The 13,382-nt window shown below is 43.4% G+C and overlaps 1 protein-coding gene across 1 annotated transcript; it reads right to left on the minus strand.

Moving 5' to 3' along the window:
- On the minus strand, positions 1 to 2,761 carry RPL7L1 (ribosomal protein L7 like 1; the record flags this gene model as incomplete). Its single annotated transcript, XM_079534108.1, has 6 exons — positions 1 to 209; positions 437 to 546; positions 794 to 931; positions 1,101 to 1,264; positions 2,411 to 2,519; positions 2,562 to 2,761. The coding sequence occupies 6 exons, from the start codon at positions 2,759 to 2,761 to the stop codon at positions 1 to 3; spliced, it is 930 nt and encodes a 309-aa protein (XP_079390234.1).
- Positions 2,762 to 13,382: the final 10,621 nt, after the last annotated feature.

The raw sequence follows: 13,382 nt of genomic DNA on the forward strand, positions 1-13,382 counted from the left end.
CTAGTTCAGCTGACGTATAAGCTGGTTGATTCCTTCACCTCTGCAGCCAGGCTTACCCATCTCCTTGAGGAAACCCACTTTATTATGTGCAGCATGGCGGGCTACTGACAGCTGGAATGGCCACAAGAAGTCCGTGACATTTCTGAAATACCTTCCAACTGAGTAGATTTCATGAATAAGGTCTTCCAGGCAAATAATACCAAAGTTGCCTGCAGGAAAAAATAACCACGAAGTAAAATGAACAAGATGCGCGACACACAGCACACACACATCCACCACCCATACAGGAGATTCCTTCACACTATCCAATAACCACCCGTCCTCCATATACTAGTCTTGCACAATTTTTCTCCCTCCCTTCTCTCTAAGGTCAGATTGCAAACTCAGCACCTCCCTTAATTGCCAATTCCCTTCATTTTCTTATCTTATTCCTCACCTAAATGTTCCTCTATCAACATATTATTCGTCAGAGGTACCCTCTTCTTGTTAACCTTTCCTTGGCCCCGTTTCAGGATGAGCTCTCGCACAGACTTCAGGTTAGGATACCTGCACAAAAACAAGAAATCAGACTGCATGGTGGAGGGACATGATGCAGTGGGGAGTTCTTCTCTGCTGCTTTGCATTAAAGTCGGAAAGGTACATAACCAAGGTAGCTTTAGAGTGATGAAAATGAACAATAACAAGTTTTAGATGTGAAGTCAGTGAATTTTTGACCACTTACTGGAGAAGCTAACTACAAATCAGAAAGCCACGATACCTTTCTACAAAACCAAGAGACTCACACAGTACTTACCCCCAAGCCACATAAGGTTCTACGATCCGCAGCATCTTCAGCGATAATGGAGACAGTTTAACGAATGTTCCACTGAAAATTTTTCTCAGCCGCAGCAACTCAATCACTCTTCTTACCCTCAAACTCACTCCTTTAATCCTTAAACAAAAAAACATTCTATTAGTAACCACGTTTCTTAAACACAGTACCAAATGTCCTCAGCTTACCTGCAAAGACACAGGTGGCTATATCACACTTCCTTTGCTTAGAAGGGATGTGACATTTACAGACAATAGCAATAATAGAAAGAAGTAACAAGCTCTCTTACTCTGTAATCCGTACAACAAAGGCCAGTCTGTGCTCCTTAGGTACAGCCACCTGCCCAGGTCGCTGCTCCATGCGCCTCAGCCGGACGTCATCTCGGCGTTTGCGCCATGAATCTCGAACAAAAGTCTCAAGGCGTTTAAACTGGATTTGTTTCCCCTTCTGGAGCTAAAGACAAAAGGATAAGGAACGATCAACCTCCTCAACAACCTCAGAAGTGGGCATCTCAAAGGTCAGGTGAAATTCAGAACTTCACGCGCTATGCTGTTATCTTTGGAGACGGCAATAAAATACATTTGAAAATCCAAGCCTGGAAGAGACAGAGCTCAGGGACAACACACAAAGTCGCAGACTTTAAGCAGTGAGCTGTGACTTCCAAACAGAGAACAGGAGGTTTTCCACGGAAGGAGATATGTTAGGAAAGACACAGAGCAAGACCCAAGATGATTCCAGGCACAGGAGAAATCAAACTAACACAGCCACTCACACATGGCTTGGTCAGCTCAGGGAAAGCCAGAAGCAACATGTATTATAAAATAGATAATAATAGATGTATTATAAAATAGGGACACCAATAATCCACCATAACTGAAAATAACCGCCTAAGAGAAAATAACTTGGTTTAATTTCTTTTTCATAAAAATACACATGAAAAAAAAAAAAAAAAAAAAGGAGAAAGATGCATCCAATGCTATTACTATTTTAAATACAGAACCACCCAGTTCATTTGAAAAAAATTTTTACAGAATTATGGGAAAAGTGAAAGCTTTCTTTTTCTTTCCAATTCAAAAGTTCACATGCTTGTTCTCAGTTCAGGATTAAGCACACCCATCTATTTCACAGTGCTTTCTCAGCTGAGATGGTACAGAGCAGCCACCCAGTACCACTTCAGACACATTACTAGCTAACACAGTCAGCCACTTTTAAACTAAATACATTATACATCTTCAGTTCTCTTTCATGACGGAAACCATCTGTGGAATTAGGTTGCATTTTCCAAGCAGGCAGAGACTTGATGAACTGCCATAGTTAAGGTCATTTTTATTAAGGAGAACCTTAAGTGACTGCCGGGCATTATTTCTCAAGCTTCCCCTTCTACCTGGAGAACACTGCAGCCATCCGCACGCTTACAAACACACCCACGGTATCCAACAAAGAATGAAAGAGGTTTCAACGTGGCCCCACGAACACTACAGGAATAGATTCCCTCAGCAAGCCCTACGCCATTTCCGAGATAGGCCCCCGTTGCCGGCTGTCAGAACAGCGCAGGTCTCTGGCTGTTAAAGTGCCGCCTCCCGGCCCCGCGGCCCGCACCTTGCGCTTGTTGAGCAGCGCCTGCTTGGCCTGGGTGGCCTTGATGGCCTGGTAGGCCTTCCTCCTCTTCAGCAAGTTCTCCGGCACCAACGGAATCCGCCGCTTCTGCCTGCGGGTGAGAGAAGCCGGTCACGCTCAGCGCCTGTCGCGCCTGTCACGCCCACCGCCGCTCCCCCCGCCGCCCTGCCCGGCCCCGCAGCCGCCCGCTCCGGCCGATGGCGGCAGATACGCGCTCCCAGCAGCTCGCCACTTACTCGGACTCCGCCATCTTGCCGCCGCCGCCGCCGCCGCCGGAGGCGCTGCCGCGCACGCGCTCCACAATGCCAAGAGGGGAGATGGCGGGGGGCGCATGCGCCGCTCTAACCGGCTCGTCCCGCCTCTCGCCCTCCCTAGGAATGGACCAGAAGAGCAAGGGCGTACTTGGGCAGGGAAGAACCAGGTCTCGGGGCTGTGTGCGCAATGGCGGGTACGGGCGGGGTGCGAGCTTCTAACAAACGGTACAATAACGTTAAGCTCAGAACGGCATCCTCCGGCAGTGACTGTCTTGAATCAAACGCAGCCTCAGCTCGAGGGTCACAAGGACCGCCTGGGAATATCTGTATACATACATAGATATGTACACACACCACTGAGGTTGCAAAGGTGGGACAAGGCGTGAAAACACGAGCTATTCTTCTGGGAGATGGCTCTGCCTCTTACACCTTCACACTGACGCTGCTTATGCTGATTCTTCATGTAAATGTTGTACAAGAGATTACAAGAGTAACTTGTACCAGGTCTGTGGACACCTCCACTGTTCTCCACTGCTACTGAATGGGTCAGTTGTATGAGTTTCTGCATAACCTCAATGTAACTTGACCCAAAATAGTATTTCTGAAGACAGTAGGCCTAGCATCATCTTGGAGAGGCCCATCTTGATCACCGAATGGCCAGGGTTGGAAGGGACCTTCAGGATCATGAATCTTCAACTCCCCTGCCACAGGCAGGGCCACCAACCTCCACATTTAATACGAGACCAGGCTGCCCAGGGCCCCCTCCAACCTGGCCTTGAACAGAGCATCCATAGCCTCTCTGGGCAGCCCTTCCAGCACCTCACCACTCTCTTTGTAAAGAACTTCCCCCTGACACCCAATCTTCATTCTCCAAGGTGAGCTTAGGGAGGCCAGAAACCTCCTGTGGAGCAGAGGGGCAAAAGCTCGTTTGATTTTGATTTCAGTGTCAACAGTTAATTTCCAGCACCAGTGAGAATGCCTGTCCCAGCTGGAGCCAGCAAGCAAGGACCGCTCCTGCCGGGCTGGGACAGTGTGAGTACAGATACCCCCTGTGCCCTGCACATGTCAGATGAGAGCAACTGTGTTCTGCTGGTTCTAGGTAAGGTGACCTTATGTTGATCATGGAGCCAAAGCTTTGAAGGAGCTGTTTGCTCAAACATAGGGAAAACTTATCCAGAGGAAATATACTGCTGATGCATTCATTGTCACACAATGCTTCCTGGGTAATATTCCTAACATATGCTATAAAAAGAAGTGAAGATGAGTAAGGAGGCCCATACAGGCTGGACAACGGTATCACCCGTAGATGGTGCCCTCGCCTCACAGTAGGAAGATGCTGCATCTGGTGGGGCAGCACTGGTGTTCTGCCGCCTCCTCTTTGACAGGGAGGACAGAATTGGGATGTGTGCTACGCGCTGGATATGTTATTTTCATTGCATCTGTATTCATTTGATTTACACCAACTGATGTGCTTTTAACTTGTCAGCTACACAGCTGAGATTCAGAGCCTTGCACTAAAAAGCTCTGAGATGTCAATGTTTAACAGCTTCACCTCAAAGACACTGCAAACCTTTTCAATATTAAATTAGGCCGCTCATATTTTGATGCTTTGTACCTGAATACCCATAATTAGAAGTGGGAGCCCACATTCCTGCATGGGCTCAGGCACATGCTATGCAAAGAGCACATCTCTTGGAGAGCAAGGCCAGCTTCCTATCAGCTGTCCTTTGATGCATTCTTTGGGATTATGAAAGAGAAAGTAAGGAGCATATGAAATAGATCATGTGAAATCTTCATTAAAGAAACATAAAGGCAAATCATAATCTTCACTCTGCCATGAGGGTAAGCTGCTCTGTATCAAAATAGCTGAAGTAATATCTCTGGTAGCTCACAAAGGGAAATGCATCCCATTTAAATCTACACACAAGTATGTTTTCTTTAACAAGGGAAATGCAGATGGGATCTCGGGTATTTCATTAATGAAAGGGCAACAATAAATAAGTAAATATTTCAAGAGCTGTTGCTATGAAATGTCACGCAGCATAGCAGCACACCTCAGCTGACTTATTAAACATTAACTAATATCTGTAGTATATTAATGAGTTACTTTTCAAATGTCTTTATATTCAGGAAAAATATTCTCACTTTCCTATATGGCAAGCTATTGTAAACTAACCTTCAGCACTCTAATTCCTATTCTACCCTTTTTTCTTAACAAGGACTTACATTTCCCAAGATTTCCATTAACTGTTACAGATAAATCCAAGACAGCATGTTTACAATAGACACCGTCAGTCAGTGATGGATTAAAAGATTTCTCCTAGTTTGTGGGCAATTCAGAATGATAGGTAAAATCATTTTTTAAAAGCTACAGAAAAAACCCGGGTATCTAGACATGCCACTTCAGTCACTGCTATTCAGTGACTTCATAAATCAGCTGCTGGCTTCCCATCAATATCCATGATGAGTGCATTTTCTCCATTCTTCTTCAGTGCACCTTAGATAAGGCTCAGAGCTCACCAAAGGAAAGTATTTTTGGAAACAAGGTATTTATGTAATTCAAAAAGACCTGCTGGGCTGGGGAAGGTGGGTGGGGAAGGAAGATGTTACTTTTAAGGACCAAAATTGAATGTATCATATTAGAAATAAATAATCCATACAGCATGCCACGAAAACGTCCTCTTTTTCATCAGCAGAATAGAAAACATCCTCTTTTTCTGTGCAACATGCTTTTTGCACTTTCACTTCAAAATATAAACAAATCCTCACAATACATGCAATATATGAATTATATACTATATGCAATATACATAGCTTTTGCATATTATATGTATATATATTTATATATAGTATACATACTATATGCAATATATTATACACTATATGTTATATATTACATATTATAGGTTATATATTACATATTATATATTATATTATGTTACCTTTTGATATGTTGCCAGCTTCAGCAGATCTGTTATGCTGTTTTGAGGAGACTGAGAAGTTGAATGGAGAAATCCAAATCAAAAGGAGGAAGATATCTTTACAATAGGAGAAGGTTGTTTCTCTGCCCTGGAAGAATTTTTAAAAAGAGCCTTACTGAGAAAGCTAGGTCTTGCTTTGTACAAGCTGCTTGTCTTTATAGATAAAGCCAAGAATATTGTACTGATGATGAAGTGGCTCTTCTGTAATCACACCTGTCTATACTGGCATGCCTGCTGCTGCAGCATGCTCGCATTTTCCGCTCTTTCCGCATATCTTACCTTGAAACTCTTCCCAGTGCCTCTACAATTTTCACAGCTGTTGCAGGGCTCCCCAAGAGCAGGTCCCTTCATTATGCTTGAGACTTCATTAGAGTAAATGAAAGCAAACATAGACAGAACTCTCTTTTGTCCCCGAAGTCTTGACATGATCTTGTTCTCTCCCTCTAGATGGTTTGCCATCTCATTTTATTTTCAGCTCTCATTTTATTATCATACTTCAGGCTGACATTTTGTGTCACATACTTTGTTACTTTATTCACAGACACAAATGTAAAGACATTAGAAAATACAAAAGCAGCAAACTGAGGTCAGCTGGGTTCCACTTTCAAAAAAGTAAATGCTGTTATTTTGTTTTGTTGTTGTGCAAGTACAGTCCTCTTTTAAGTGACCACAACTCACATTTGAATTAAACACTTAAAGCTATTTTCTCACCACAGGAGGAATAAATTAAGTGGACTTAAGCCACGGCTTAAATCTTCAAGATAAAGGTGTAGCTTTTGGGTACCTGAGTGCTTCTCTTTGCTAACTTTGATTGTTTGCTATTTGGGGAACAGGCCATTGTTTTGGGACGCACTGATGGTGAGCTGTATGCATTCATGGAAGGAACACACTGCACCAAATTCTAGTTATCTGCATTGCCAGACTATCTCTTCAGGTATGAGAGATGGCAGTCACAGACTCTAAATTTCTACATGTTTTATCCTAGACAGCAGTTTATGTCCCCAAAAGAAATTGTTACTACATGCCTACTGAGATCAGAATTTCCCACCCTATACTTACCATGTGTCTGTTTAGACACTGGCTCTTGTGTTACAGCTTTTCTGAATATTTCTGTGAGTGGATAGTTAATAGTTACATCAACTGTCACAAAATAAAGATTACTATCATTTAGTTAATAGTAATATATTTAATTGGCACTGTTACATAACTATACCTAAGCCATTGAACCTTGACATAGAAGCATATAAAAAACTGACTCACTTTAGTGCACGCACATTCACAGCTCTTATGATGAAATCTGTGTTGCAAGGTAAGAGTAGGGGCAGTGCTTCCTAAGGGGCAAACCAGGACTAACTGCATGGGCATGGATTCCAAGAGGCAGGAGCAAGGGGGATGTCATAAGTATCTCGTCCACAAAGCTTTCTGCCTTATTTTATCTTCTCACATTAACAGGAGAGCATGAAACTCCATTAAATTCAGTTCAAATCCACCAAATCTCTGCTGACATTGTGTGCAGTCTCAGAACCGTGCTTGAAGTCTGTCACTCTCGCCAGTGAACCGTGTCCCCCTCTGAAATCTGCCTGCAATGAATTCCTCATGAAAAGAGCCAACACATTAGATTCTGTTTATTTTGCCAGACTGTGATCTAATCTTGGGAACATTTTAATGGGGGAAATACCTTGTGATCTTAAATTATGCCATTTTCAGATCTTTTAAGGAAAAAGTTTATATGATTTGGAAAGAGGCCCAGGAACTGCTGTATACACATACTCAAACCAATGTTAAAGAGAAAAAAAGCTGGGTGGTCCTGGATTTTATTTCATGAAAATAATAATCATACAGAGATAGACTAATATTTAATTAAAATATTTCTGCGAAAGTTGTAGATACATGCATATTTTTATTCTTGTAATAACAGGGTTCCTTAACTACAGCATTTTTGTCAGAAACCCTGCAAATAATCCTCACAGGGAGTAACCTGGGTATGAGAGATGTTCATGGGACAAACAGCAGTGACTGCTGGGCAGCTGATTACTGCCTAATATGTCCAATTAAAAGAGCTACAAGATAAGATTTTGGCTTTGTGTGTCTCTGGAAGAAACAAAAGATAAGTGTGGAAAAACAATTCTGTATGGTTGATCTATGTCACATTTAAGAGAAAAAAATATATAAGAATTAAAAACTTCTTATTTCTTCCAGTTTTTCTTTTGTCTTGCTCTCTTCAAACTTAACTCAGATGATTACTCATTTTGTATTCAACATTTTGAAAATAAAAAATGACTTTTTAATGAAAAAATAAGAGCATTTTTTCAGGAAAAGAGAATCCAGTGTTTCTGCTTTTTGCATGTGTCAAAAGGAAATGTTTGACATTTCATATTTCTGCCTTCATCTTTTCACTTAAAGGGATTTACTTCATTCAGCTTTCTAAAAACTTCCCAAGCAGCTCCTCAAAATTCTATTTCATGATCTTTGTTGCAAAACTTCGCCTGCAGCAGCATATTGAATTGCAGATAACACCGGGGAAAAGTACTGATGTTTGTGTACATCCCATCCACAAGGTAGACACTTTCTGGATAACTCCCACATGTAACAGAGCTTAGTGCATCTGCATCCACGGGAAGCCTGTTGGGCATAAGCAAGGTGCAGTCAGAAGGGTTTTCAGAATTTCGCTCCAGATGTGGCCTTCTGACATGTGAGAACACATTTAATGCAAAGAGGATCAATATTTACATTTAGTGTTATTGCCAAGTTTTCACTGGATTCAAAGGAAATAGGATCAGACAGAACTCAGTATTATTTAAAACACTACTTTCCAAATACTGTGCAGCGTGCATCTTACAAATACATTAAAATAAGCACGAACATAAAATTACTCTCCATCGACTGTGAGAGCCAAATGCTGTTGCCTTCCCCATTGCAGACATCTGTTTCTGCAAGAAATCCCACTACTTTCCATGGACCTGCAGATGACTCCAGACCTCTCCCTCTCTGGGATATCTGCTGGGCTGGGCCAAAGCTGACTGTGGGAGACAGGAACTCCACATCTCTTGGGAGGTATGCACACTTGATGGGTCTGAACATGAGGTCACTGCTCAGTCTGCTCATTCCTTCGTGGCCTCATTGCCTTTATGCTGCCTTCTGTGTGAGCAATGACCTGGCTGTTATCAGCTGCTAATGTGGGGATTCTCCCATTAATTAACCCAAGACCAAGTCCTCTAACACTCCCCCCATCCTCTAGCTGACTAACAGCTGCTGTTGTGATTTCTTCTCTTTCTTTAGTGCAATTCATTTAAAAGCATTAGTGGAAAATATTCTAAGAAATCTTGATTTTACAGTAACTATTGTGAATACTTCACTAGAAGAAAAGCAGACTGCTAATAAACCACTCATACTGTTCTCAATCATTGTCCTGGGAAATTACACCTGGAGTTTTAGGAGTTTCTATGTTATGAATACCAAATTAGACTTTAATCTATCATCAAGTTTTGACATTTTCTGAAAGTGGTGGTACCTGTTTGCAGGCTTCCAAAGCAGTACACTTACAAGAAATTAAATGTAAATTAATTTTACTTTAAAGTGCTTGTTAAGGCTCGATTAATGATCCTGAAATAGAAAAATTAATGTTTTTCAGTTACAATAAACAGTGATTACAGTGGTTTATTTTTCCATCTTCTCTGATCGTAACAGAGGGCACTGTTACTAAAAATTTAATTTTTTTTGGGGGGGGTGATGGGGGATGGTAAAAAGAGGCATTGCTATACATGGTCTCCACAGGCCTATATAGAATCATAGAATCATAGAATCATAGAATCACTAAGGTTGGAAAAGACCTAAAAGATCACCCAGTCCAACCGTTCACCTATTCCCAATAGCTCTTACTAAACCATGTCCCTCAACGCAACATCCAGTCTTTCCTTGAACACCCCCAGGGTCGGTGATTCCACCACCTCCCTGGGCAGTCCATTCCAGTGCCTGACCACCCTTTCTGAAAAGTAATACTTCCTCATGTCCAGCCTGAATTTCCCCTGGCGTAGCTTGAAACCATTCCCCCTGGTCCTATCACTAATGACACGAGAGAAGAGGCCGACCCCCAGCTCACTACAACCTCCCTTCAGGAAGTTATAGAGAGCAATAAGGTCTCCCCTGAGCCTCCTCTTCTCCAGGCTGAACATTCCCAGCTCCTTCAGCCTCTCCTCATATGGCCTGTGTTCCAGACCCCTCACCAGCTTCGTTGCCCTTCTTTGAACACGCTCCAGGGCCTCAATATCTTTCTTGCAGTGAGGGGCCCAAAACTGGACACAGTACTCGAGGTGCGGCCTGACGAGTGCTGAATATAGGGGAACAATCACCTCTCTGCTCCTGCTTGCAACACTGTTTCTGATGCAAGCCAGGATGCCATTGGCCTTCTTGGCCACCTGGGCACACTGTCGGCTCATGTTCAGCCGAGCATCAATCAATACCCCCAGGTCCATTTCCTCTACACAGTCCTCCAGCCACACCGCCCCAAGCCTGTAGCGTCGCCTGGGGTTGTTGTGGCCAAAGTGCAGGACCCGGCATTTGGCCTTGTTGAAACTCATCCCATTGGCTCCAGCCCAGCTCTCCAGCCTGTCCAGATCCCTCTGTAGGGCGTCGCTACCCCCAGGCAGATCCACGCTTCCAGCCAATTTGGTGTCATCTGCGAATTTACTGAGGGTGCACTCGATGCCCTCATCGAGGTCATCTATAAAGATATTGAAGAGGACAGGCCCCAGCACCGACCCCTGCGGAACACCACTCACGACCGGTCGCCAGCTGGATTTGACTCCATTCACCACCACTCTCTGCGCCCGGCCCTCCAGCCAGCTCCTTACCCAGCCAAGAGTGTACCCATCCAAGCCTCTGACTGCCAGCTTCTGCAGGAGAATGCTGTGGGAGACAGTGTCAAAGGCTTTGCTGAAGTCTAGGTAGACCACATCAACAGCCTTTCCTTCATCCACCAGATGGGTCACTAGATCATAGAAGGAGATCAGGTTGGTCAAACAGGACCTGCCCTTCACGAACCCATGCTGGCTAGGCCTGATCCCCCGGTCACCCTGCACATGCCGCATGATCTCCCTCAAGACGATCTGCTCCATAACCTTCCCTGGCACCGAGGTCAGGCTGACAGGCCTGTAGTTCCCCGGATCCTCCTTACGACCTTTCTTATAAATGGGAGTCACATTGGCAAGCCTCCAGTCATCTGGGACCTCACCAGTCAACAAGGAGCGCTGACAGATGATGGAAAGCGGCTCGGCTATCACCTCCGCCAGTTCCCTCAGCACTCTCGGATGGATCTCATCTGGCCCCATCGACTTGTGACAGTCCAGCTGGAGCAGTAGGTCTCTGACTGTTTCTTTCAGAATCGCAGGGGGGTTAGTGTGCTCCCCGGCCGAGATTACCAGGTCAGAGAGAGGGGTATCCTGAGGATAACTGGTCTGACTTTTAAAGACAGACGTAAAGAAGGCATTCAGAACCTCCGCCTTTTCCTTATCCTCAGTGGTCACATTCCCAGCCTCATCCAGCAAAGAGTGGATATTCTCCTTTGTCCTCCTCTTACTGTTAATGTATTTATAAAAGAGTTTCTTATTCCTTTTCACACCAGCAGCTAGGTTAAATTCAAGCTGGGCTTTTGCCTTTCTGATTTCACCTCTACACATCCTAACAACTTCCCTGTATTCATTTTGAGTGGCCTGTCCCTCTTTCCACAGGCGGTAGATTCTCTTTTTCTCCCGGAGCCTCAGGAATAGCTCCCTATTCATCCACGCCGGTCTTCTTCCCCGCCGGCTCATTTTGCAGCTCAGGGGGACTGCCTGCTCCTGCGCCCTTAAGACCTCTCCTACCTCCACAGGGATGAAAGGTTACATTTTATTTAGGAAAAAGAAGATAGACTGAATTACTTTTGAGATGAAAGACAGTGATAAGAGAATAGATGTCTTTCCTAGACTCTGTAATTGGGAATCCTGCCTCCTACTAGGTTACTTTTTAATTGAACCTTCAAGATAAAAATACAACTAATTATGCCATTTAGGTAGCGGAAGCATGTTAATAAGTTCACCACAGCATGAACTATTCATAAAAATACTGCAGACTAGGGAGCCATAAAAAGAGATGCAATGGAGCAACCTAATTAGGCGGTTTATCATTTCAACATGGAAAACTTCATAGGAAATGCTTTGTATACACAGATGTAAATCTTAAATGTCAATGATTCCAATACGGGAGTGGTAGCTTCCAGACAACAATTTGTATCTTAAAAAAAAAAAAAAAAGCCTTCCAAAAAACCGTTTAAATTATTCTTCCTTTATGGTCCAGTCTATTATTAGCAAACTACAAAAAACTCTTTAACAACTTCAGGAAGGTAGCTGTTGTTTGGAGCAGAAAAATCATTCAAAAGAGAATTAAAACAGCATATGTTGGAAGTGAGTTGCAGTAATTTATGCAGAATCACAGCAGAATAGTTTCACTAGTTTGCAGATTGTGCTGTTGAGCTCTAAATGAAGCTGTGGTTCTGGTGCTGTAACTGTGTGATAATAGGGCTGCAAAGATCCTCTCACTCTTTCCCTGTTAATTTATGCAGGGAAAGATTTCATCGGAACATTCTGTTTTGCCTACAATTATTTGAGACAACTGTCCAGCCAAGATAAAGAGACAGAGCCTGAGGGACGTCAGCAGACTATGAAGCTCTATGCCAAGGAAGGAGCTGAGTTCCAGACATTGAGCTGCCAACATATGGCAGGAGCAAGGAATGGGAAGAGATGGGTGCAGGCTTCTCACGAAACCTGGAACCCTCACCACTTACTGTTGGGACCCTAGCTTAGCTCACTACTGAAACTGCATTTGTCAGTACTGGATAACAGTAGATGAGCTGAAAGCTTTCACTACAAGCATCCAAGTACAGGCTTTCGGAAAATAAACACCAGACCATGAATGTGGCAGTAGAAATACTGATCTACCATTTCACAGACACCTGGCATCAGTTCATGCCTTCTGCAGTGGATACAGGTCCAGAAGTAGGTATTGATCTTCACAACACAAGCTCATACATACACATGCACTGCTGGCAGCACAGCAGAAGACTTTATGAGGCAGAGCACCATGGAAATGAGATGGTAGCAGCCTTTCACAAATTCATACATGAAATGATGGGGTCCAGGCTAATTAGCAAGCATGGGAGTGAGGTTCTGGAACTACTATAGATAAATAAAAGTATCAGCTCTATGTTTAGGACAAGAAGGAATAACAATAATTAAGAATTATTTCAAAAGGGATCCACAACACAGCAGAGACTATCATTATTACATTATTGTAACCCCCTGCATATTCTGAATTCTGCAGCTTTGGTCAGTCCTCATTCTTCCCATTCATTCCACACACCTCCTTCCCTGCCCAAGATACAACAATAGAATTGGAAAATGTTCAGAGAAAGAAGATCAAAGATACGGAATGGTTTCCATCTGTAGAACAGTTGAAAAGGATGGATACTTGGGCTGGAAAAAATATGTATGGGGGGAGATAAAATAGTATTAGAAGGGCCTAACATTTGCTTACCCCTTCTGCCAGAACAAGAAGGTAACCTCAGATGGAGCAGCAGGAGGTGGGTTTACAACAAGAAATAGGATCATCAGCAAATGAACTTGTAGTTAAGACATGGATCTCTTGGCCACCAGATTCCAAGAAAGCTGAAACCATATACGTGCAACA

This window comes from Tetrao urogallus (assembly GCF_951394365.1).
Source record: "Tetrao urogallus genome assembly, chromosome: 4".
Classification (NCBI taxonomy): Eukaryota; Metazoa; Chordata; class Aves; order Galliformes; family Phasianidae; genus Tetrao; species Tetrao urogallus.